Source organism: Macrobrachium nipponense, chromosome 6 (assembly GCF_015104395.2).
Source record: "Macrobrachium nipponense isolate FS-2020 chromosome 6, ASM1510439v2, whole genome shotgun sequence".
In the NCBI taxonomy this organism is placed as follows: Eukaryota; Metazoa; Arthropoda; class Malacostraca; order Decapoda; family Palaemonidae; genus Macrobrachium; species Macrobrachium nipponense.
This window is the reverse complement of record NC_061108.1, coordinates 56,155,952-56,183,244: the sequence shown is the minus strand read 5'-3', so window position 1 is coordinate 56,183,244 and position 27,293 is coordinate 56,155,952. Positions and strand designations below refer to the sequence as shown.

The window sequence follows — 27,293 nt, the reverse complement described above, 5'->3', positions numbered from 1 at the left end:
TAGAAACTACAAAACCTATCATCTGAAAAACCCTTTCAGATGGGCTAAAAAGCTTGCAAAAATTATCCTGGGAAGAGGAAGAAACAAATTCTCCAACCAGCTTCCTCTCCCGTATCACAACTAAAGCCTGCTAAAGCTTAAAATTTATTGGCAGTATGGCAAAAGAAGTCCTATCTTGCGCTTTCCTGAAGAGCGTCCTTTTGATGAGTACCTTTGCAAGAATCCTACTGAACATTGCCGAGAGTCCTGACGTGGCAGGACATCGAGCCTTTACCTAACCCGTAACTGCCTTATCGCAAAGTCTTGACTGCGGTAGAGAAAAGAGATCTTCCCTAGAGCTTTCCTTAACTCCATCCACCTTTGCGAAAAAGCAATATAATATTGACAGAGACCTCTTGAATTCACGAAACCGAGTCTTGCTGGGTTTCGAAGACTAAGTTGTCTGTTCACTTTAAGCTTCCTCCGAAGCACTGCTTACTTCACATTCTTGCATGTGAGGTATAAGGTATCACCGAAGGTAGAGGTAAAAATTCTTGAGGCCCAAATCGTAACAAGAGCTTGAAGAGTTCAACAGAAACGTTCAGCCAGGCGACACACCTGGCGTGCGCGCTCGGCGTCCACTGGCGAGCAGCGAGCACGCTCGGCGTCCACTGGCGCGCGCGGAGTGCGCTCGGTATCCACTGGCGTGCGCTCGGCGTCCACTGGTGCGCGCGCCTGGCGTCCATCCGAACGTCCCGTTCCAAGCCGAGCGTCAAAAGAAGCGTGCAGAAAAGCGTCACGCTCCTGCAGGCGTCAAAACAAGCGAGATACATCTCGGACGAGAAATCCGACTGCAACGAAAACAGTCTCCCGGAGAAGGGTTGATCGTGTGAGAATACGAGGGGCGACTGGCGAGGGAACGCCTTCTTATTCTCACAGTAACAAAGCTCGTACGCCCGCTCTCAAAAAGCGTCCTGGCTACTAAGACTTCTATTTCATATTTCTCGGTGGAAAGACGTACACGTGATCAGGCGACGTTCGCTTCCTTCTTACTTCTCACTGGAACGCATAACGAGAGAGAGGAGGACGTGAAGCGTCTCTTCTATAAAGCTTCTATTTAGAGGGCGCGAGTCCTTCCGAAAACTCCACCCCTGCGCGGGGAGGACGCTTCGGAGGACGAGAAGCAATCCTTCAGGATTCGTGCACGTGCACGCACTTAGGCAGTCTGGGGATTTTCATCAGAAACTGCCGAAGGCACGCCAGATCGGTGGGGGTTCCTCGTAACCCTCCTCGGCTTTCGACATGCTCTCTCCCCGGGTCCTGGAGTCAAGCAGAGGTCCCGGCCTAGAGGCGAAATAAGCCGATCTGACGCACCCTCCACTACACAAGGGGCACTGTCACTGCACTTAGCCACTTCGCTATTGCTCTCTAAAGCAAGCACTTCGATTCTAAGATACGAATCGAAAGAGTATTAGAGAAAGGGCAATAACCTCTACAGACACTGTTTAGGGCCCGAAGGCAACATTACAGGGTTATGAGAAACAATAACAGAAGTAGCACTCTTCACAACAATGAAGGAGAGCGATCACCTCTCGCAGACATATTCATAACCCGTAGGCCATACTACAGGGTTAGGCAAAAAAAAAGTCTACAGGAAGGTTAGCAGGTTCACTACCCTGACTATTGTTTACTGATTAATTGCGTACATACGAATCATACGTTTTCCTTACGGAATTAGACATGTTTACTGATTAATTGCGTACATACGAATCATACGTCTTCCTTACGGAATTAGACAAAGTCTCACACTCCTTACATGACAAATCTCAACAAAGAAGCAAGACTCATACCCCTCGTGCATACCAAGTGCAGATCTACCGAAGCTTTCGGTAGCCACACCCTATCTTTGCAGACAACAAATCCAAGTAAATAAATTAAAAGACAATTAGGATACTTAGCGGCAATGAAGTTTCCAAATTCTAAGACGGAGGTACTGGAAACAGGTGTTTCCAGCACCGGCGACAGAAAAAATTATGAATAGGGGAAAATGGGATGGTTCCTGATACCGCCTCCCAGCGGCGGGGAAATGGGTACTAACCACCTGGCCGACCACTGCGTGTGTCGGAAGTTTTTAAAATTCTGTCGGACTTCAGAAAATACAGCTATATATATATCTGACAGGTAAGTTTCATGAACAAATGATAAAATCTACAACCATAGGTTGTTTTTATATGTATTCTACATGAAATTGCGCACATTTTCATATGTAAAACTTTATGTAACAGCTAATTTAAAATGGTGCAAACATTACGACAATCAGATGAAAAAATTTATGATTTTTTCGGAAGAGTTACTGCGCGAACGTAAGGAAAAAGTTTATTTCATAAATTTACCATAAATCGTAATATTGTGTCAAGAGACTTCCAATTTGTGGAAAAATAAAAGTAAATGATTAACTATTACTAGAATGTAATAGTTTTAGCTTACAATTGCGTTTTTCGACCATTTCGGTTGAGTCAAAGTTGACCAAAGGTTGAAATTTTGGCACTTATCGTTATTTATATGAAAATATTTCAAAACTGATAAAAGCTACAACCAAGGGTTGTTTTTTGTTGTATTCAACATGAAATTGCGCACATTTTCATATGTAAAACTCTATGTAACGGCTAATTTAAAATGGTGCAAAAATTACGACAATTGGACGAAAAAATTTCTGATTTTTTTCGGAAGAGTTACCATGCGGACGTAAGGAAAATTTTTTTTTTTTTTATAAATTCACCATAAATCAAAATATTGTGCTAGATTTTTCCAATTTGTTGCAAAATAAAGGTAAATGATTGAATATTACTAGAATATAAGAGTTTTAGCTTAAAATTGTTTTTTTGACCATTTTGATCGAGTTAAAGTTGACAGAAGGTTGATATTTTGGCACTTATCGTTATTTATATGAAAATATTTCAAAACTGATAAAAGCTACAACCATGGGTTGTTTTTAGTTGTATTTTACATGAAATTGCGCACATTTCCATTTAAACAACTTTATGTAATGGCTAATTTAAAATGGTGCAAACATTACGATAATTGGACGAAAAAATTTATGATTTTTTCGGAGGAGTTACTGCGCGGACGTAAGGAAAAAGTTTTTTCATAAATTCACCATAAATCAAAATATTGCGCTATAGACTTCCAATTTGTTGCAAAATGAAGGTAAATGAATGAATATTACTAGAATATAAGTGTTTTAGGTTACAATTGTGTTTTTCGACCATTTCAGCAGTCAAAGTTGACCGAGGGTTGAAATTTTGGCACTTATCGTTATTTATATGAAAATATTTCAAAACTGATAAAAGCTACAACCATGAGTTGTTGTTTGTTGTATTCTACATGAAATTACGCACATTTTCATATACGTATAATACTCCATTTAACGGCTAATTTAAATAGGTGCAAAAATTATGTCAAAGTGACGATATAATTTCTGAGATGCGTCGCTGATACTTTTTAGTGCGATAAAAAAGAAATTCGCGCTTGCCTGCCTGCGTAACGATTGTAAAGAAAACAGTGCCTTGATCTGTGAGCTCCCAGCATCCCCCAAGGCGCGTGATTCAAAAGTTTTCGCCTAGTAGGCCTATAACTATTTTTCCGCAAATTTTTAAAAACTTTTTTATATTGACGTACCATACATCCAATCAGCACCCAACAGACAATTTATATCGACGATTAATACGTCCAATCGGCGTTAAAGGGTTAACTAACTTCAACAGTAGGTAAGATTCACTAAAAATAATTTAAAACCCCCGTAGCATCTTCGTAAACTTACACAAAACATCTCTCTACAAGTCACTTGTGCTACTCACCGTTCTTTAAACTATAACTATCTTTACCTTCAATAAAAATGAGTTTTATCTCTATCTTGGCAGTCATAATTTGTCTTTTCTGGAAAAATAAATAATAAATGAGAAGTACACTCACCTTCCTTTTTCTTTGGAGTTTTTTTTGGCTGATCTCCACCTCTTTTTTCAATCATGGAAGAAACAGTTTTCTTAGATTTTAATGACTGTTCAAAGGTTCGAGGTTTCTTTACTTCTAATTTGACCATTCTTGACGTGTCCTCTGCTTGCCGAAGAATTCTCTCATATTCACTAGAGAAATCAAAACTCTGCCAACAAAGACCAGTCTCATAAAAAAACTTATTATAAAAATTGAGTCTTTTTCAATATTTTTATCATTTGTGCATAGTAACAGCTAATAACAAGCAATAGTGTATATTCTATACTCATAATTTTATAGTATAAAACTCATTCAAATAACTGGACTGTACCTGATAATATAAACCATTTCGCAATTCATCTCTGTATCGCTCTCGAAACTCACGCTGGATATCTGATAAAAATTTGTCCACATACGACAGCTGTAATATCTTCTGGTAAACAGCAACAAACAGCAAGTCAAATTCATTATCTAACTGTTCTTTGATAGCCAGGCTGCCATGACTGTACATCCCAGACCCTCCTCCTCTTTCCTGTAGAGGACATATATTTCATGTAAAAATTCAAAAACAACTATCATAAACAACAGCTGCAATAGTACTTACAAACTTATAATAAATTTTAAATGTAATTTGTATTTTTCTTAAGGATACAAACTGTAGCTTTTCTTAAATGGGGAGTATAATTTTTTCAGATGTTGGGAAAGGAAACATGTTTGAAGATGAGGTATGCTTCACAGAGCAAAAAAGAAAGGAAACAGACTTCGTCTGGGAATTCTGAAGGAGGCTACAATTTGGTATGTTTGATGATTGGAGGGTGGATGATCCATATATGTATCAATTTGCAGCCCTCTAGCCTCAGTAGTTTTTAGTATCTGAGGGCAGACAAAAAAATTCTGGACAGACACTCTCTGATCTGGTTGTTAATGAACCCATGCAATAGGTAAACAAGTATAATCTACTGATTTTTGTTTCACTTATCCCAACCAACCAACAGTACACACTAGTGAATATTGGCTGATAGGTATCAGACTATTATTAATACGTATTATATATTATATGCCTATCTTTTATGGGATAACAGCTTTGAGATGACAATTATTTTACCATACGTATTGTGTTAGTTTAACCCATGAATAAAGAACGATAATTAGATCTGCCTCTAAAGTAAAGAGGACTGTAAACTTATGGTGGAAAAAGAGGCACATGACATCGACAAATTGGTCAACTATATCGCTCAAATGTATACAAACTGCAACAGAATTAAAATGACAATTTGTCGAAAATTGCATTTTTCCTAACTATACAAACCTGAGGTCCTTTAACAATAGGAAGTAGCTAGCGGCAGCTGGAACGGTCGTAAGCTTCGAACAAGGGGAGAACGGTAGTTAACTGCTTGTCCGATCGTCGCGCGGCGGTAAACAAATCACTTTTGCTTTTGGCCCATGCAAAATACGCAGAGTGAGGGGTGGCATGAGGAGGGACTATATGTAAAGGACCTCAGGTTTGTATAGTTAGGAAAAATGCAATTTTCGACAAATTGTCATTTGTTCCGATACGTAATACAAACCCTCGGTCCTTTAACAATAGGAAGACTCACTTCTTGGTGGGAGGAATCTGAGTCTTTTGATGAACAGACTGGTGTTCGTCCATCCCTGGAATGCCTCCCTGGTCGTAAGAGCGAGGGAGGGATCCAAGCCTCTGTCCGATTGATCGGGGTGTGCACCGCAGGATCAATGGTCGATACCTCTTGGCCTCTGGGCCGAGTACTAAGTAGAGAGGCAAGCGTATCTCTTTGTACCAGCATTGTAAGAACTTTTTCCTTTACATGAGCAAATGTAAAGTAATGGGTTTGTCTCATGTAGGCATCCACTTTCTCCCCCTTGTTGGAGAAAGTGGTGGATACACTCCTATCTCCAGTTAAAAGATAGGATGGAGCTCTGTTGAATAGCTTACCTGCATCTGACTCCCTTCCAGCAAGGTAACGACCGTATCCCTCTGCCCACAGGTAGAGGTAGAGAAAGATGGGTGAAGAGAAGCCAGTCACTCTCTCATTCGCGCATTCATTCTCCCAGTCATACCAGGAATCGATGCTGTTCTGCCTGCTCGGGTGCTGGGTAAGCTTACACGTGTTGAGCAGCCACCACAGGTCCCAAGGAAAAAGTATCCAAGGACTTGTGGGCAATATCCCGAAGGTAGAAGGACGTGAAGGTGGTCTGGTTGGCCCAGACACCTGCCTTCAGGACCTGCGCCACGGAGAAGTTCTTACGGAACGCTAAGGAGGGTCCGATACCTCTGACTTCGTGGGCTCTCGGTCGGAGCGTACGGATGTCGTCGCTACCATCAGCCTCGTACGCTCTCCTGATCACCTCACGCAGCCAGAAAGAAAGCGTGTTCTTGGAGACTTCTTTCTTGGTAACCCCAGTGCTAACGAAGAGGCTCGACACTCAGGCCTGAGATGTCGAGTTCTCTTCAGATAGCGCCGTAGCGCCCACCCTCACAGGACAAAGCAGCATCTCATCCGCATCGTTATCGGTGAAGTCCAGAAGGGAGGGGATCGTGAAAGACTCGAACCTGTCGTCAGGGATCGACGGATTCTGAGTCTTAGCTACGAAGTTCGGGACGAAATCGAGCGTCACAGATCCCCAGCCTCTGGTATGTTTAACAATCAAAAAAGAAAGGCCATGTAGTTCCCCTACTCTCTTCGCCGATGCCAGGGCCAGCAAGAAGAGGGTCTTGAGAGTCAGATCCCTGTCTGACGACTCTCGGAGTGGCTCGAAGGGTCTTCGAGTCAAACTCCTAAGTACGAGAGTCACATCCCACGCAGGGGGCCTGAGTTCCCTGGGTGGGCAAGACCTTTCGAAGCTCCTCATTAGCAAGGAGATCTCGAACGAATTCGAGATGTCCAGTCCCCTCAGTTTTAGGACGAGAGCCAGGGCGGCTCTATATCCCTTAACTGTGGGTACTGAGAGGAGCTTCTCTCGGCGAAGAAACACGAGGAAATCCCATACCACCTGCTGGGAAAGAGTTGGGGGGCTCTGAGAGGAGACAAACCCTGTCTACGACACCAACCACAGAAGACGGCCCACTTCCCCTGGTACACAGCTTGCAGAGGACTGGTCGGACGTGTCCAGCCATCTCTGTTTGCTGCGCTACGAGAAAAAGCAGCTCGTTCGCAAGAGATGGTGGTTAACAGCCAGCCTTGAAGTTGAAGGGGACTGGACTGCTTGGTGGTACCGTTCTACGTGTGGCTGGGCTAGAAGGTTTGTGCCAAGTGGGTAGCTCTCTCGGTGCGTCCGCAAGAAGAGCCAGCAGGTCCGGATACCAAACGGCTTGCGGCCGGTTTGGGAGCCACCAGGATCATTCTGAGATTGGGAGTGACCAGCGCTCGACTGATCACTTTCCGATCAGACAGAAGGGAGGAATAAGGCGTAAACGAAGAGGTTGTCCCAGGGGTGTTTGGAGAGCGTCCTCTGCAGCTGCCCATGGGTCCGGCACAGCTGACGAAAACCTGAAGTTTTCTGTTGTGCCGGGTGGCGAACAGGTCTACGACCGGTCGCCCCCACATTTGTTGGAAGAGCCTTTCCGCCACGTCTTGGTGTAGAGACCATTCGGTCCCTACTTCACCTGATCCCGACGGGACTGAGACTCTTGTCCCTTTGCTACTACATTCCTCTTGCCTGGAATGTAGCGTGCTGACAGCTCTATCGAGTGAGCCGTGGCCCACTCGTGCACCTGCACCGTCAACTGATGGAGCGGAAGAGACACTAGCCCCCCCTGCTTGTTGACATATGCCACTACTGTGGTGTTGTCGCACATCAACACCACTGAGTGTCCCACCAAGCGGTCCTGAAACTCTTGGAGAGCGTAGAACGCCGCCTTGAGTTCCAGGACATTGATGTGAAGGTGCTTTTCGTGATGGTTCCCACACACCTGCAGTCAGCAACTCCTCCAGGTGTGCGCCCCATCCCTCGGTCGATGCGTCTGAGAACAGAAGCATCTCCGGGGGGGGAGTGCGTATGGGCACTCCTCTTAAAGAGGTTCTTTTTTTTGGTTCGGTCGAGCCACCAGGCTAGGTCCTGCCTCACCTTGTCCGTGATAGCCACGGGAAAGTAAGGAGGATCCTTGGCCTGAGACCAACTCTCCCTTAGCCTCCACTGGAGAGACCGCAGGTGAAGACGCCCGTGAGGGACTAACTTCTCGAGTGACGACAGATGGCCGATCACGACTTGCCATTGCTGTGCTGCCTGTTTCCTGCCGAGACAGGAACCGGCCGGCTGCCTCCCTGAATTTGCTGATACGCAAGTCTGCGGGAAAGACTTGCCCTGCTACCGTGTCTATCAGCATACCCAGGTACTTCATCTTCTGCTTGGGTTCGAGATCGGACTTCTCGTAGTTTATCACGATCCCCAGATCGCGACAAAACTTAAGGAGTCGATCTCTGTCCTGTAGCAACTGCGAGCGGGAGCTCGCCAGGACTAGCCAATCGTCGAGATACCTCAGAAGACGTATCCCGTTCGAATGGGCCCAAGCCGACACCAGAGTGAACACTCGCGTGAACACCTGTGGGGCGGTTGAGAGACCGAAACAAAGTGTCCTGAATTGGTACACCGTCCCGTCGAAGATGAAGCGGAGGTACTTTCTGGAGGACTGATGGATGGGTATTTGAAAATACGCGTCCTTCAAGTCCACTGAAAGCATGAAATCGTTCCCCCTGATCGAGTCGAGGCACCGAGCGTGCCGACTCCATCGTGAACCGCGTCGTGCGAACGAAGCGGTTCAGGGGAGAGAGGTCTATCACCGGACGCCAGGCCCCCCGATGCCTTCTCCACTAGGAAGAGGCGGCTGTAAAAGCCCTGGTGACTGTGCCTCCACGATTTCTACAGCTCGTTTCGCCAGCATGTCTGATCTCCTGTCGAAGAGCGTTGTCCTTTGCTGATCCCCGGACATAGGTCTGTAGGTGGACCGGATTGGAGATGATGGGGGGGCCGAGACTCGAAGGGTAGTAGATATCCCTCCGAAGGACGTCTACTATCCAGTTCTCGGCGCCGTAGCGCTGCCAAGTCGCCCAATGGCTCGCCAGGCACCCCCCACTTCCGGCAGCAGGTGAGGGGGAAACGCCGTCCCTAGCGTTTCCCACCTCGTTTCGACTTCTTTCCAGCACCTCCTCGGGGAAAGGAGGGCTGGGAGGAGGGCTGGTTGCGGCCTCCTCTAGCAGAAGTTGAAACTACAGGAGTCTTCACACGGGGTTTGGACGGTGCAACCGTCTTCGCCGCCGTGGAAGCGCTAGCCAAGCTCTTTGGTTTGGCCGCAGTCGCTCGAGATTGCCCAGTAACCTTCGAGACTGCCTGGTGAACTAAGCGGTCACTCTCGTCAGTGCGGCCGCCTTTCCACCGCAGCGTCCACCATCTCTCCAGGGAAGAGAGCTGGGGTGGGGAACTCCTAAGAGGTCCATTTCGAAGCCCGAGTGCCGCCTCACGCCCGGCCCCCTTGGTCACCTCGGGTAAGGACTGCGTCCCTACGTCGAAGAACAAGTTGGCCCACAGGTTAGCAGTCTGATGGGCGAGGTAAGAGATTGCTCTTCCTCCAGAATGGCACAGTCTCCTCCAAAAAAGAAGCGTCGTCTTCGAGAGGCAGAGCTCCCAGAGCCGGCCGCTACTTTGGATATTGTGAGGGACCACAAATCCAACCAGGAAACTGCTGGAATGCTGCCATAGCGGTTAGATTCCAGGCAAGTGCCTCCTGCTGCGAGAACCATAGGTTCTCCGACAGGAGCTGCTGCCAGGGACACACCTGGAGTCAGCCTCGCTAACTCCGGGTTAACCTGTTTCGGCAGTATCGGGTCTTCCGAAGGCACGTAGAATCGCCTCTGCCGCTGTAGAGGAGGAGGAAGCAGCTTAGAAGACCGTCCGGACTTTAGCGAGTCCTCCCGTCCTGAGACGAGATTCTCACCTGATCCAGGACCGAGTCTGCAAGCTCAGATCGCGGTAATCCCCACCATCATTTTGGGTTCCCTCTTGGGACCCCAAAATGATTCGAGCCGGGACGTGGGCTCTGCCGTTGTAGCGGCGTCCTTCCGCGAGGTCATTATGCAAAAGAACGCATCATCTTAATGACCTCCGCAAAGTTCCTCTGTATCTCGGGAGTTACAGCGTCTTGTGGAGTAGGACCGTCCAGTCCCTACCAGCAAGAGCATATCCCGCGATACTCCTCCTTCAGAAGGAGGAACAGCGACAGACCCCCTGACGGTCGCCTCCAACTACTTGCGCGTACGTTCTGGTCGGTCCTAAAACCGTGCCTAAGCCGTACGGCGTCATAGCTGGGTCACAGCGGCGCACCTCTCGTGATCGCTCCTCGGTAACCTCGCTCCTCCGGTATAGCCGAGGGAGGTTGAAGGTATGGGAGAGGGCAGACCTGACGCTCCCCCCTCGCTCGCTGGCAGGACCAGCGTGCGTGGAGGGCTGCTGCTGATCGTCAACCCGCTGGTGACGGTCGAGCAGCAGGCCTAGCCTTGCCGCTCGCCTGGGGCGATTGGCTCGGCTGAGAACGTCGAGACCGATCTCTAGCGTCAGGCGAGCTGCCGCTGGTCACCGTCTCCGCCCGGTCCCATCGGGAGCGGCGGACGGGTGACCTGCTAGGCTCTCTGTCGCGTCGAGACCGGCCAGCGTCCTCTCGGCGCGTCAAGCCGCTGGTACCAGCCGTGGCTGGTACCGGCGGCCGGGGGGACTCCTTCCTCGCCTCAACCCGTGGCCGGTCAGCGACCGTCACGTCAGCCCGAGCAGCCAGTTGATCGCTGCGAGAGCGTCCACTGGCCTGGCGAGAGTCGTGTGCACGACTCTCGCCAGTCTTCTGCTCCGCGCCGCCGTCTTGACGGCGAGCGAGCTCGGGCGTCAAAACTTTGGCTGGACGGTCTTCTTTGGAAGAGCGTCCACTCGGTGCTTCTCGCGAACGAGAAGCGGCCGAGACGGAACCTGGTTTAGCGGCAGAACCGCTAGCACCAGGTGAGGACGCACCAGCTGAGGCTGGTTGCAACCTCTGGTCCCCGTCGACTTCTTCTTTGCAGAAGAAGCGATGGGCCCCGTTCCTGAAGGAACAGGAGGACCAGCAGAAGAGCTCCCCCAGCTCGCCTGAGCGAGCCGCCCGGGTTAGAAGATCCCGAAGGAGTCTTCTTAGGGGGGGAGGAGGCAACCTTCTTCTTCTTCGGCTGTTTAGCCTTAGAAGTCGAAGGGGAAGGAGAGGCAGCAGACGACGGGGAAGAAACGAAAGACGAAGACGACGACGACACCTTTCTTCCTCTCCTCTTCTTCTTCGCCAGGCTCCGCAGGACAGACGTCAGGTCTTCCATCCAGGAGGAAGCCGGGGCATTGCCGAAGCAACAGGGCCCGACTGCACCTGTCCGGAAAGACCTGAGACTGTGACAGCACCACCAACAGCAGGAACAACAGGAACAGGTCCGGGAACAGCAGGAACGGCAGGAACATCTGAAAGTGAATGAGCAGCAGGCCCCTGATCTGAAAAGGAATGAGCGGCTGGGACGGCAACAGGTACGGCAGGTACGGCAGGTACCACAGGAGAGCCAGGCGTCCTGTCGGCAGCTACCGTCATCCTCGGCACTGGCGGCAGGTCCAGGGGGGTACTCTTTGGGCAGCGGAAGTCCGGGGTCGGCAATACAAAGAATCCAGGTGGTGGTGGCACCGTCCTCTTTGGCACGGCAGGAATGGGTTTTTGGATCGCAGCCGTGGGTGTCACCGACATGATATGTGGTGTATACACCAGATGCGGTGGCATCTCATATGCTGGTGTCGAGATTGTTGTTGTTGTAGTGGTCACCGCACCATGAGTGACCACTGCCGACCCCGCCAACCGCTGAATCAACCCCTGTATGCTCGGCACTCCCTGCAGTCCCAGCGACCTCCCACACCTGTCCAGGTCGTCCTTCGCTGATGGCACACCTGCGGAAGCAACAGTCGGGTTAGTTAGAGGGGTTTCCTCACGCCTGGGGGAGAAGAACCCCCCCAGAGCGGACGGAAGACCCCGAGTACAACTGGACGTCCGGGTAGCGGGCGCCCTCATCCACACTCGACGGATCGAGAGAGGAGAAGGACTCCGCTACCCCCCCCGCAGGGGAAGGCGCGAAACATGGGGGCTGGCCGGGGGGCAGGAAAGAGGACGAAGTGTCCGTTACCAAAGGAGTCACTGGACTTTCCGATGACTTCTTGGGCGGCCTAAGTCTCTTCCTGCCCTCGTACAGCACCCACTGCGCCTCGGACCAATTCATACATATTACACAGGGCTCGTTGCGGGAGCACTCTCGCCCCCGACAACGAGTACAAACCTCGTGAGGATCTACATCGACAAACGATCTAAATCCCCCACATCTACGCCCCTCCAGCCCGGGACACACTCTACGGGCGACCGGGGGGCGTGGTGATATCTCCATTTCTTCTTCACTCATTGCAATGATCAACAAAAGAAATGCAAAAGTACTTACAATCACTCTGATTTATACAGAAAGAGAGGGCAAATACTCAAACTCAAAGCAAACGACAAAGCGGGCAGAGCGATGACGAGCACGTCCTTCCCACACACGGCCGAAAGCAAAAGTGATTTGTTTACCTCCCAGTCGCGCGGCGCGCGACGATCGGACAAGCAGTTAACTACCGTTCTCCCCTTGTTCGAAGCTTACGACCGTTCCAGCTGCCGCTAGCTACTTCCTATTGTTAAAGGACCGAGGGTTTGTATTACGTATCGGAACAAATTCATATTTCTACGTGTAGTACACACTGTCCTTGGTAAATGATGCAAAGATAATTTAGCAATCATTAAAGACTGCTGAGAAAATAACCATAATGTAGTTGTTATGTCTACAAAACTTTATGAAGTCGATGACACTTTTCTAGACCTCTTCTTCGTCAACATCAGCAGGAGAGAAGTCAGGGTCCCCAAAGGGCAGCAGATGACTCAGCAGGTCCAGGGATAGGAGCAGGCACAGCAGCATGAACAGTAGGCGGGATCACCTCTGCCACCACCAGGGGTGCCTGGTGGTGGCAGAGGTAGAGTAGGAACCATTGGTACAGGCAGAGGTGCCAACCCAAAACCAGGAGGTGGCAGCACTGTAGTCATGAGCGCTGGGAAATGACAGGTTGGCAAATGAGCTCTGGTCCCCATCACCATGGTAGGGGACACATTGGTCAGATGGATGCATCCAAACCAGGTGGGACAGCTTGTAATAATTAGGCTGAGTTACCGTGGGGTACTGGTGGTGACTAAAGCATGGGTCACTGCAATGCTGGCACTAGTACTATTTAAGTGTGCCAGCAAAGCATGTACAGACAGCGGCACCCCCAGTCCCAGCAAAGCCCACACCTGGTCCAGACCTGACTCCTCACCTGCAGAAGAAACAGTTGGGTTAGTTAGGGCAGTCCCCCCCTCACTACGAAGGCATACCTTCGGAGCAGGGGAGACTCCCAGAGGAGAGTTGCCCTAGTCCACAGCCACCCCCTCCCCTGACTCGTCGGGAGAAGAAGCAGAAGCAGAGACTTTCCCCCGAAGGAGAGGCAGTGAGCACTGGACAACTGCTAGGAGAGAGGTAGGAAGATGAAAGGTTAGCTACCACAGGGGTGGTGGGGGCATGTTAACACCTGACCACAGATTTAGTCATCCTAAAATACCTTCTCTCCCAGCAAACTTAACCCCCTTCGCCACAGACTAATTACAACACTCCAAACAACGATCTTCAAGATTACACTCATACCCTCGGCAAGATGAAGAGAGGGCATGAGGATCAACATCAAAGGAATGAGGATTTTGCAGCACTTCTAACCCTACACCAGAACTCTTTAGTGATTGTGATTCTTGGGTTTGCATGGTTAATATTACACAAACACACACACAAAACAACACACACACATATACTATAGTATCCGGAACAAACAAAGAAAAATCTCATGGGATTGAAAAGATATCAGCTATAAACAACAGTCAGGCAGAGAGCAGTGATGCACACGTCCATCCACTATGATGGCCGAAAACAAAACTGGAATGTCTACATCTGATCTGGAGAGACTCCCAATGACTGGACTGGTAGTTAACTACCGAACCGTATGTTTAAACGATTTCAGCAGCCGTGTTCAGGCTTCGCCTTAAGTAATTCCTAGTGTAAAGAACTGAGGGTTTGTATGTTGTGTGGGAACAAATTAATATTTTAAAATGAGTGAATCATAGTTATAAGCATTTTATGGGGCGTATATACTTAAGAGTACTAATCTAAGATGTGTTCTAAAGGGTCCACAATAATACAAAGTGTAAAAAGTCTGTGTATAATTTTGAAGACTTTACAGAAAGCTTTCGAACCACTCCCTGGGTTCATCTTCAGTCCAAATGAAGAATACGTTACGACAAGTACAGAGGTAAATTTAAAAAACAGAAGACGTCGAAGATCGTTGACAACAGAATTTCTATAGAAATTCTGTTATTGCAGAATTTCTATAGAGAAAATTGTGTTTTTACCTTCCTGGTATAAGATAACAAATGGAGAATCCTGTGTTCAGTTAGTAAGGTAAGTGCTTTTGTGATTTGCAGTCTATCTAAACGTTACCCATGGTGATTGTGGTATGTATTACATTACATTTGGTGTAGTGTGGCAAATTTTATCTATCATAAATGAGTAATGGTTTGTCATGAGTGTTGCCTTGAAACAAGTTACGGCACCCATAAACCATCAGTGGTGTTTCTGAGTAATTGCTTCACACCTGCTTTTACCTTGGAAATTGGTTTTTTCCTACAGTTTTAGTGCTTTTGATATAAGGAAATAGTGTTCTTTGTTGGTCAACCATTATTCCCACCAACAAATCTCTACCTAACACCCCCCTCCCCCCATTTCTAACTAGTACCTTCAATTCCCTCAGCCGCTAACATAAACATGGCTGCTTTGTTTGCGTTGTCTTCTCTCCCCCCCCCCCCCCCAAAAACCCCGAATTCCCAACGTCTCCCTCATTGTTGGGCAGAGATATGAGGTAAATAAAAGTTGGCCGACAACAGACAACTTCTGGTAATGCTATAGCAAAGGGCACACCAGTTTCTGTATGTGAAACAGCTTAAAATGCTAAAACAACACTTTATTTATGCTTCAGTATCATTAAATAAGTGAGGAAAACCCTTACAACCACCAACAATCTTGGGGGACCACAGGTGGGAACAGAGTTTTGGGTGGGGGAGACAAAGATGATGAAAAGCTGGGGAATGAGTAAAATATCACTTAAAATGTTGTTAAAAATATTGGATTTAAAAGAGGCAAGTCAAGAATGTTCCTGAGAAATGATAAACAAAAGCCTGATATGACAAAATGCCAGCCAAAAATTCAAACATGAAAAGCAGTCCAGAAAAGGGTCATTTTATTTTAAATATTATGGAGCACTATCCTAACCTAAAACACTTACCCAACCTAACTTAGTGGTTATTTCCTCGCTTGGATCTGTGAAACCTAGTGTTCTTAAATACATAAACTTTAAAATTACACCTTTTTCTATGGCTTCCTTGAATGAAATACGATTTATCATAGCAGAGTAAGATTTTGTTAATATCAATTCTACACAGAATTACATAAAACAATGATTTTCAAATAAAATTACTAAAAAGAAAACAGAAATCACCCAGTCACCTTAAATTATTACTCAGCTTTCACATCAAACAGGCAAGTTTTCAGATAAGTTTTCCGCAGGAACACTTACAGAAGCTACTGCAATGATGACGAAGAACAAAATAGTTGTGCGAGTGAAAATTTTCCAAATTCATTGAGTGAGAATAGATCATAGAAGTAAGATTTATCCTGTATATAGGCATATGTAGCCTACTGCACTTGTCAATTTTTCAGTTAACTATTCGTTTTTAGTCATAGTATGCGTGCACAGATACAGATGTCAGTCAGTAGTTGACTCAATAAGAGTCAGAACTCTCTCAACTTATTTTTTTTGGCAAGTTTTTACATGTTAAAGTGATGTATTTTAGGACAGCCTATAATAGGCTATGCCTTTCCTCACATAATGACTAGGCTAGTATCTAAGAATTCTATACACTATGCTATACTATTCTCTATAACTCTAGGCAACTACTTTTTTATAAGCTCATGCAGCCCTTTCCTATAAATTACCCTTCTCCTTCGTCAAAGCACTAAAATTGTAGGTAAAATCAACTTCGAAGGTAAAAACAGGTGCTCCACTACTAACCTATCACCCTCCTAGCCGAGGTATCCTACCTAGCTAGTGTTTCTTCCACCATCAAAAACAAAAAAAAAGGTAGGGTAAACAACCGCGGATGATCCACCATCATCGTGCTGGCCAGGCCTTATTCAGTCGATATTTAATTGGTGAAACAAGTATACAATTACAACTGTAAGCATACCATTCAAAAGATTAAAGTTTCGTCAACATAATGTGAAATATGAAAGCCCCATACAAACTAAAATAAGCATGTGAGCTCTTCGTAAAATGACAATTTGTCGAAAATTGCATTTTTTTTTTTCCTAACTATATCAAACCTGAGGTCCTTTAAACAATAGGAAGTAGCTAGGCGGCAGCTGGAACGGTCGTAAGCTTCGAACAAGGGGAGAACGGTAGTTAACTGCTTGTCCCGATTCGTCGCGCGCCGCGCGACTGGGAGGTAAACAAATCACTTTTGCTTTTGGTGCCCCATGCAAAATACGCAGAGTGAGGGGTGGCATGAGGAGGACTTTATGTTAAAGGACTCCTCAGGTTTTGTTATAGTTTAGGAAAAATGCAATTTTCGACAAATTGTCATTTGTTCCGATACGTAATACAAACCATCGGTCCTTTAACAATAGGAAGACTCACTTCTTGGTGGGTGGAATCTGAGTCTTTTGATGAACAGACTGGTGTTCGTCCATCCCTGGAATGCCTCCCTGGTCGTAAGAGCGAGGGAGGGGATCCAAGCCTCTGTCCGATTGATCGGGGTGTGCACCGCGGGGAGGATCAATGGCAGAACCTCTGGGGGGCCGAGTACTAAGAGAGAGGCAAAAGCGTATCTCTTCGTACCAGCATTGTAAGAACTTTTGTTTTTTCCTTACATGAGCAAATGTAAAGTAATGGGTTTGTCTCATGTTGGCCTCCACTTTCTCCCCCTTGTTGGAGAAAGTGGTGGATATTTTACTCCTATCTCTAGTTAAAGAGATAGGATGGAGCTCTGTTGAATAGCTTACCTGCATCGGACTCCTATCCAGCAAGGTACGACCGTTAGTCCCTCTGCCCACAGGTAGAGGTAGAAAAAGATGGTGAAGAGAAGCCAGTCACTCTCTCATTCACGCATTCATTCTCCCAGTCATACCAGGAATCGATGCTGTTTCTGCCTGCTCGGGTGCTGTAAGCTTACACAACGTGTTGAGCAGCCACCACAGGTCCCAAGGAAAAAGTATCCAAGGACTTGTGGGCAATATCCCGAAGGTAGAAGGACGTGGAAGGTGGTCTGGTTGGCCCAGACACCTGCCTTCAGGACCTGCGCCACGGAGAAGTTCTTTACGACAACGCTAAGGAGGGTCCGATACCTCTGACTTCGTGGCTCTCGGACGGAGCGTACGGATGTCGTCGCTACCATCAGCGGGGGTTCGTACGCTCTCCTGATCAACTCACGTAGCCAGAAAGAAGCGTGTTCTTGGAGACTTCTTTCTTGGTGACCCCAGTGCTAACGAAGAGGCGTCGACACTCAGGCCTGAGATGTCGAGTTCTCTTCAGATAGCGCCGTAGCGCCCTCACAGGACAAAGCAGCATCTCATCCGCATCGTTATCTGTAAAGTCCAGCAGGGAGGGATCGTGAAAGACTACGAACCTGTCGTCAGGGATCGACGGATTCTGAGTCTTAGCTACGAAGTTTCGGGACGAAATCTGAGCGTCACAGATCCCAGCCTCTGGTATGTTTACATCATAAGAAAGGCCATGTAGTTCCCCTACTCTCTTCGCCGATGCCAGGGCCAGCAAGAAGAGGGTCTTGAGGGTCAGATCCCTGTCTGACGACTCTCGGAGTGGCTCGAACGGTGCTGCGAGTCAGACTCCTAAAGGACGAGAAGTCACGTCCCCACGCAGGGGTGGGGGCCCTGAGTTCCCTGGGTGGGCAAGACCTTTCGAAGCTCCTCATTAGCAAGGATATCTCGAACGAATTCGTGATGTCCAGTCCCCTCAGTTTTAGGACGAGAGCCAGAGCGGCTCTATATCCCTTAACTGTGGGTACTGAGAGGAGCTTCTCTCGGCGAAGAAACACGAGGAAATCCGCTACCTGCTGAAGAGTGGCTCTGAGAGGAGACAAACCCTGTCTACGACACCAACCACAGAAGACGGCCCACTTCCCCTGGTACCACAGCTGCAGAGGACTGTCTGACGTGTCAGCCATCTTCTGTTGCTGCGCTACGAGAAAAGCCTCTCGTTCGCAAGAGATGGTGGATAACAGCCAGCCGTGAAAGTTGAGGGACTGGACTGCGCGGTGGTGTACCGTTTCTACGTGTGGCTGGGCTAGAAGGTTGCCAGTTGGGTAGCTCTCTCGGTGCGTCTGCAAGAAGAGCCAACAGGTCCGGATACCAAACGGCTTGAGGCCGTTTGGGAGCCACCAGGATCATTCTGAGATTGGGAGTGACCAGCGCTCGACTGATCACTTTCCGAATCAGACAGAAGGGAGGAAAGGCGTAAGCGAAGAGGTTGTCCCAGGGGGTGTTGGAGAGCGTCCTCTGCAGCTGCCCATGGGTCCGGCACGGCCGAGAAGAACACCTGGATCTTCCTGTTGTGCCGGGTGGCGAACAGGTCTACGACCGGTCGCCCCCACAGGTTGGAAGAGCCTTTCCGCCACATCTTGGTGTAGAGACCATTCGGTCCCTATCACCTGATCCCGACGGCTGAGCTTGTCCGCTACTACATTCCTCTTGCCTGGGAATGTAGCGTGCTGACAGCTCTATCGAGTGAGCCGTGGCCCACTCGTGCACCTGCACCGTCAACTGATGGAGCGGAAGAGACACTAGCCCCCCCTGCTTGTTGACATATGCCACTACTGTGGTGTTGTCGCACATCAACACCACTGAGTGTCCCACCAAGCGGTCCCGAAACTCTTGGAGAGCGTTGAACGCCGCCTTGAGTTCCAGGACATTGATGTGAAGGTGCTTCTCGTGATGGTCCCACACACCTGCAGTCAGCAACTCCTCCAGGTGTGCGCCCCATCCCTCGGTCGATGCGTCTGAGAACAGAAGCATCTCCGGGGGGGGAGTGCGTATGGGCACTCCTCTTAAGAGGTTCTTGTCGTCGAGCCACCAGGCTAGGTCCTGCCTCACCTTGTCCGTGATAGCCACGGGAAAGTGGTAAGAGGATCCTTGGCCTGAGACCAACTCTCCCTTAGCCTCCACTGGAGAGACCGCAGGTGAAGACGCCCGTGAGGGACTAACTTCTCGAGTGACGACAGATGGCCGATCACGACTTGCCATCGCTGTGCTGCCTGTTCCTGCCGCGACAGGAACCGGCGGGCTGCCTCCCTGAATTTGCTGATACGCAAGTCTGCGGGAAAAGACTTGCCCTGCTACCGTATCTATCAGCATACCCAGGTACTTTCATCTTCTGCTTGGGTTCGAGATCGGACTTCTCGTAGTGTATCACGATCCCCAGATCGCGACAAAAAAACTTGAGGAGTCGATCTCTGTCCTGTAGCAACTGCGAGCGGGAGCTCGCCAGGACCAGCCAATCGTCGAGATACCTCAGAAGACGTATCCCGTTCGAATGGGCCCAAGCCGACACCAGAGTGAACACTCGCGTGAACACCTGTGGGGCGGTTGAGAGACCGAAAACAAAGTGCCCTGAATTGGTACACCGTCCCGTCGAAGATGAAGCGGAGGTACTTTCTGGAGGACTGATGGATGGGTATTTGAAAATACGCGTCCTTCAGGTCCACCGAAAGCATGAAATCGTTCCCCCTGATCGAGTCGAGCACTGAGCGTGCCGACTCCATCGTGAACCGCGTCGTGCGAACGCAAGCGGTTCAGGGGAGAGAGGTCTATCACCGGGCGCCAGCCCCCCGATGCCTTCTCCACTAGGAAGAGGCGGCTGTAGAAGCCTGGTGACTGGTCCTCCACGATTTCTACAAGGGGGGGGGGCTCGTTTCGCCAGCATGGTCTTGATCTCCTGTCGAAGGAGCGTTGTCCTTTGCTGATCCCCGGACATAGGTCTGTAGATGGACCGGTTTTGGAGATGAGGGGGGGCCGAGACTCCGAAGGGTAGTAGATATCCCTCCCGAAGGACGTCTACTATCCAGTTCTCGGCGCCGTAGCGCTGCAAGTCGCCCCAATGGCTCGCCAGGCACCCCACTTCGGCAGCAGGTGAGGGGGAACGCCGTCCCTAGCGTTTCCCTCCTCGTTTCGACTTCTTCCCAACACCTCCTCGGGGAAAGGAGGGCTGGGAGGAGGGCTGGTTTTGCGGCCTTCCGCTCGCAGAAGGTCGAAACAACTGGAGTCTTCACACGGGTTTGACGGTGCAACCGTCTTCGCCGCCGTGGAAGCGCTAGCCAAGCTCTTTGGTTTGGCCGCAGTTACTCGAGGTTGCCCAGAAACCTTCGAGACTGCCTGGTGAACTAAGCGGTCACTCTCGTCAGTGCGACCGCCGTTCCACCGCCGCAGCGTCCACCATCTCTCCAGGAAAGAGAGCTGGGGAACTCCTAAGAGGTCCATTTCTTAGCCCGAGTGCCGCCTCACGCCCCAGCCCCCTTGGTCCACTCGGGTAAGGACTGCGTCCCTACGCCGAAGAACCAAGTTGGCCCACAGGTTAGCAAGTCTGATGGGCGAGGTAAGAGATTGCTCTTCCTCCAGACTGGCACAGTCTCCTAAAAGAAGCGTCGTCTTCGAGAGCAGAACTCCCCGGAGCCGGCCGCTACCTTGGATATTGTGAGGGACCACAAATCCAACCAGGAAACTGCCTGGAATGCTGCCATAGCGGTTAGATTTCCAGGGCAAGTGCCTCCTGCTGCGAGAACCATAGGTTCTCCGACAGGAGCTGTTGCAGGACACAACCTGGAGTCAGCCTCGCTAACTCCGGGTGTTAACCTGTTTCGGCAGTATCGGGTCTTCTGATGGCACGTAGAAACGCCTCTGCCGCTGTAGAGGAGGAGGAAGCAGCTTAGAGGACCGTCCGGATTTTAGCGAGTCCTCCCGTCCTGAGACGAGATTCTCCACCTGATCCAGGACTGAGTCCGCAAGCTCTGATCGTGGCAACCCCATCATCATTTTGGGCTCCCTCTTGGGACCCCAAAATGACTCGAGCCGGGACGTGGGCTCCGATGGTGGTAGCGGCGATCCTTCCGCGAGGCCATTATGCAGACGCATCAGCTTAATGACTTCCGCGAAGTTCCTCTGTATCTCGGGCGTCACAGCGTCTTGTGGAGTAGGACCGTCCAGTCCCTCCAACAAGAGCATATCCCTCGATATCTCCTCCTTCAGAAGGAGGAACAGCGACAGACCCCTGACGGTCGCCTCCAACTACTTGCGCGTACGTCCTGGTCTGGTCCTAAGACCGTGCCTCTTGGAGGCCGTTACGGCGTCATAGCCGGGTCACGAGCGGCGCACCTCTCGTGATCGCTCCTTGGTACCGACCTCGCTCCTCCCGGTATAGCCCGAGGAGGTTGAAGGTATAGGAGAGGCAGACCTGACGCTCCCCCCACGCTCGCTGGCAGGACCAGCGTGCGTAGAGGGCTGCTGCCGATCGTCAACCCGCGTGACGGTCTAGCAGTAGGCCTAGCGTCGCCGCTCGCCTGGGGCGATTGGCTCGGCTGAGAACGTCGAGACCGCTCTCTAGCGTCAGGCGAGCTGCCGCTGGTCACCGTCTCCGCCCGGTCCCATCGGGAGCGGCGGACGGGTGACCTGCTAGGCTCCCTTTCGCGTCGAGACCGGCCAGCGTCCTCTCGGCGCGTCAAAACCGCTGGTACCAGCCGTGGCTGGTACCGGCGGCCGTGGGGACTCCTTCCTCGCCTCAACCCGTGGCCGGTCAGTGACCGTCACGTCAGCCCGACCGCAGGCCGTTGGGTCGCTGCGAGAGCGTCCACTGGCCTGGCGAGAGTCGTGTGCACGACTCCTCGCCAGTCTTCTGCTCCGTGCCGCTGTCTTGACGGCGAGCGAGCTCGGTCGTCGAAACTTTGGCTGGACGGTCTCTTTAGAAGAGCGTCCACTCGGTGCTTCTCGCGAACGAGAAAAGCAGCCGAGACGGAACCTGGTTTAGCGGCAGAACCACTAGCACCAGGTGAGGACGCACCAGCCGAGGCTGATGCACCTCTGGTCCCCGTCGACTTCTTCTTTGCAGAAGAAGCGACGGGCCCCGCCACCCGAAGAAGGAACAGGAGGACCAGCAGAAGAGCTCCCCAGCTCGCCTGAGCGAGCCGGGCCCTTAGAAGATCCCGAAGGAGTCTTCTTAGGGGGGGAGGAGGCAACCTTCTTCTTCTTCGGCTGTTTGGCCTTAGAAGTCGAAGGGGAAGGAGAGGCAGCAGACGACGAAGAAGACGATGAAGACGATGACGACCTTCTTCCTCTTCCTCCTTCTTCTTCGCCAGGCTCCGCAGGACAGACGTCCAGGTCTTCCATCCAGGAGGGAGCCGGGGCAGTTGCCGAAGCAACAGGGCCCGACTGCACCTGTCCGGAAGGACCTGAGACTGTTAGCAAGCAACACCAGCAGCGGGAACGGCAGGAAGCGAGGTCCTGGAACAGCAGGAACAGCAGGAACCACTGAAAGGTAATGTGTACCTGAAAGGGAAAGAGTCGCTGGAGCGGCCACAGGTACGGCAGGCACGGCAGGTACTACGGGAGAGCCCAGGCGTCCTGTCGACAGTCATCGTCATCCGTGGCACTGGCGGCAGGTCCAGGGGGGTACTCTTGGGGCAGCGGAAGTCCGGGGTCGGCAAAGGAAAAAATCCAGGTGGTGGTGGCATCGTCCTCTTTGGAACGGCGGCAATTGGTTTTTGTACTGCCACCGTGGGTGTCACCGACATTATGTGAGGCGTATATACAAGATGATGGTGGCATCTCATACGCAGGGGTAGTTAATGTGGTCGTCGTGGTGGTCACCGCACCATGAGTGACCACGGCCGACCCCGCCAACCGCTGTAGCAACCCCTGGATGCTGGGCATTCCCTGCAGTCCCCAGCGACTCCCACACCTGTCCCAAGTCGTCCTTCGCTGCTGGCACACCTGCGGAAGCAACAGTCGGGTTAATAGGAGGGGCTTCCCGCGCCTGGGGGGCGAAATACCCCCCCCAGAGCGGACAGAAGACCCGAATGAATACAACTGTACGTCCGGGTAGCGGGCGCCCTCCTCCACACTCGACGGATCGAGAGAGGAAAAGGACTCCGCTACCCCCCCCGCAGGGGAAGGCGCAAACCGTGGGGGCTGGCCGGGAGGCAGGAAAGAGGACGAAGTGTCCGTCACCAAAGGAGTCCCTGACTTTCCGATGACTTCTTTTGGCCGGCCTAAGTCTCTTCCTGCCCTCGTACAGCACCCACTGCGCCTCGGCGGACCAATTCATACAAACCATACATGGCTCGTTGCGAGAGCATCTCGCCCTCGACAACGAGAACAAACCTCGTGGGGGTCCACCTCCACAAAAGACCTGAACCCCCACATTTACGTCCCTCCAGCCCGGGACAACACTCTACGGGGCGACTGGAGGGCGCGGTGAAATCTCAATCTCCTCTAATTCACTCATTGCACATCAATTGAATAGAGAAAAAAGTACTTACAATCACTCCTGATATACAGAAAGAGAAAACAAATACTCAAAGATGAAGCAAACGACAAGCGGGCAGAGCGATGGCGAACACGTCCTTCCCACACACGGCCGAAAGCAAAAGTGATTTGTTTACCTCCCAGTCGCGCGGCGCGCGACGATCGGACAAGCAGTTAACTACGTTCTCCCCTTGTTCGAAGCTTACGACCGTTCCAGCTGCCGCTAGCTACTTCCTATTGTTAAAGGACCGATGGTTTGTATTACGTATCGGAACAAATATGTTTTCAAGGCAGTTTTGAAATCCAATATGGTAGTAATCGTGTGGCTGGCCGGTCTAACCACAGACAATCCACCATCTTTCCCAGCCTTCCCAGCACTCAATTGAACAATGTTTGCGTATATATGTAACGTTTATTCATTTTACTCAAGATTGCAGTTGTAATCAGCACAATAAAACAACATTTTGTTGCCTATATTAGTGAAAGTATGAAACTTTTTATTCTCAGGGTCATGGTTTGAACTGAATTCATTTTTACCTTGTAATCGGTGGTTTTATCCTTACTGCCATCACAACTGAAACTCCACAGTGCTTATTTGATTGTAATTATACACATTTTGGTCTTAATTCACTCCAAATTGCACTTGAACCACGTTGCTGTTCCTGGTTCCTAAGTACTCACTCCGCAAAAACACAGTTACGAGCAGCAGACGATAACACTGATTATGAGGTGCAAAGCTTTATTCACTTAATTGTTTACTTTACTCATTATTTGGTTTAACTTTACTTCAAAATGTTTATCTAATTCATGTCTATTATCCCTTTTTTGCAACCAAATTAACCCCCCAAAATTACAAATATTTTGGATGTATATTTACGAGTAGATGATGCGAGGAAAAATGACTCATCATTGCCAATCTAGTGGACCATCACACATACACCGATGCATTTACAAACTGTTTCCATGAATTCTAGTTGTCATAGTAATGCAATGATCAAATTGCTGTAATATGGATATATAGGTACTACAGATAGATACACTAATTTCACTTACCTATTTCCCCGGTTTAGTGTAAGTCTTATACCCAGTTTGGAGGGTAAACACATACCAATTGAAAACACTGATAAACAATTGAAGAGCGCAAAACGCCGCAAAGGTTATCGTAGTCCCCTTGAATAAGTACGAATAGGTAAGGGCTGGTTAGAGGTCAGGGTTTCGGTTGTTGTGATGAAAGTGCCACAGCGTCTATGTATACAAGTGGTGTGCGGATTTAGCACAGGAAATGGGAAGTTTGTTGACACAGGCGACTCTGCAATCATCGAGATGGCGACAATCTTCTATATATTTAGAGTTGTAAGTAAAAACTTCAAAAGTGTTTTGGGGTTGTGGGCACTGCGTTGGCCACCCTTTTCATTACCATCTGTTTAAATCTTAAAATATGGCCTTCATTTCTAACTTTGGAGAAAATACTTACTTCGAAATGAGAGCAGAGATATTGAGCTCCTGTTATCACCACCCACTACTACTCATGACTGATGACCATCTCCGGTGTCAGGACGTGTTAAAAGTACTTTTTTGTAGTGTGGCCTAACCGCGGAAGTTGGTAAGTTGGCCAGTCCACGCTGTTGTTTACCCTAATTCTAAAGAATAGGTAGTTACGCACGGACTGCAAAGAAAGTAACTGCTGATAGTACGACATCCACTAGGGATTGGGGCGTCCAATGTATTTCGCCGTAATTAAGCCCCTGGGGGCTTAATTACAGTCGTCCGAATAAATATTACTTAAAATTCTTGATCAGGAGGTAAAACTGCATAGAAAAACAGCAACTGCCATAGTCTAGGCCGCTGCGGAATAGTAATATACCTACTTAGGTACCTAAGTAGGTACTTAAGTAGTTCCCAACTAGCCTCGGCTAGGTAGGTAGTCACAATAGCCTACTACCCCAGACTAGGTAAGCTACCTAGTCTGTAACTTAGGCTAGAATAGGCAGAATACAAAAACGTTAGGTTTGCACAAACAATAGGTAGCTACTGATTGAACTGCTACATAAAACACGAGAGAAGCATCTGAAATAGACCCGACAATTAGGCCTAGCTACAGGCTGGGTAACCTGGAAGTCTTTCTAGTGCTCTAGACCAAGACACAACACTAACCTGTAACACAACATTCCTAATTAATGCATTGATGGCGTCTATAGACGTTTTGAGCTGTTGTGCTGCATCTTGAAAATACCATAGAACCAAGCCTCCTTTGGTAATGACAGCGAAAAAGTCCAACATATTGAACAACCAAACTTCTACTCATATACAGCACACTACTTGTATTTGTTTTGACACGATCTTCACTTTTTCTTCTGTGCGACAGCCGACATCCTGGCCTGCGTAGGACAAGTTAAGTATACTAACTGATAACATTAATTGTGGAGGAAAAATAGCAACATGACATCTAACTGGGAAATCATGCCAAATAACACACAATTAAAAGTATATGTACATTTCGCAATAGATTAATTTTCAAAATACTAAGAGTGAGAAAGTGCGATTTTTTCCCTATTCTGAGGGCTCCTAATTTTACGTATTAATTTTCTGTACATTGTTACAGTTTACATTATTACGATTAGTAATGCTTCTACTCTCGTCTAGCGGAAAAATAGATTAATTGTAATGTAACTATAATATAACAGCGTTCTCAACCTTTTTAAATCAACATGGGAACGAGTATTATCCTACAAAACTTCGACTTCTTGGTGACTTTCTATTTCAAGGTATGAAAACGTAGCTAGCAATTGAGCTTACATTTCACCGAAGGTATTACTTTTGCATAAATTGCGCTCATTTAAAGCATATGCCAACATTTTTTTCAATGAGAAATGAAGAAATCAAACAAATGCTCTATTTTTATGAGTGACATATAATCACGGAATAGGAAGAAGATTATAAAATTAAAAGTTAAAGTTGGCTGGTTTCAGTTCTCGAATCTCCACCACCTTGAGTTGCTCAGGCGAATGTCAGTACACTGTGACATTAACTGATCAAGAGTCATAATGGTTTTATTTTTCAAGGGGCGCGAGCTCCTGGTACTATTCGAGTAGAATGGAAGACACTACCCGTTACACCAGCTGTTATAATGGATTAATAATTACATGAAAGCACAGTTGAAATTACACGCAAAGCTCTGTTGAGTAAAAAGAGATGATTATAGTCACAGAAGTTGTATCATCAGGGGTCTGCGTAATTACCATAGCACTAAAAAGTTATGCCTACTTGTTCATGCTTCAAAAAAAAAAAGTTTGCTTTGGTAGGTAAAAAAAAAAATATATTTCTGTTCAGTAAATACGCGATTTTGGTCTCCCAAGCGTATGAATGTCTACAGAGTGCTCATAAATGACAGATAAGACTGATTGTATTGTAGATTTAAGGGTCACTGGTGTCGTAACGTCGGTCATTGGCGCCGATGACAACTGTTAATCAGTTGATGACAAACAGAAACTTAATAACACAATAGACGAATTAAATCTTTACGAGTGCAAGTTCAGATTGACAAGTGGGCAGGGCTTCCCACTTACCCAGTATATAGGCTATTTAGCT

The 27,293-nt window shown here is 48.8% G+C and overlaps 1 protein-coding gene across 1 annotated transcript in view; it reads right to left on the bottom strand.

Annotated features, from left to right (window-relative positions):
- LOC135216266 (signal recognition particle receptor subunit alpha-like) overlaps positions 1-26,103 on the bottom strand; it is a gene marked incomplete in the record, with an annotated part of 156,351 nt that extends 130,248 nt beyond the window's left edge. The window contains 3 exon segments of the mRNA XM_064251431.1: positions 3,952-4,138; positions 4,301-4,501; positions 25,860-26,103. Coding sequence (XP_064107501.1) covers positions 3,952-4,138; positions 4,301-4,501; positions 25,860-25,985 — 514 coding nt within the window.
- Between the last annotated feature and the right edge of the window lie 1,190 nt (positions 26,104-27,293).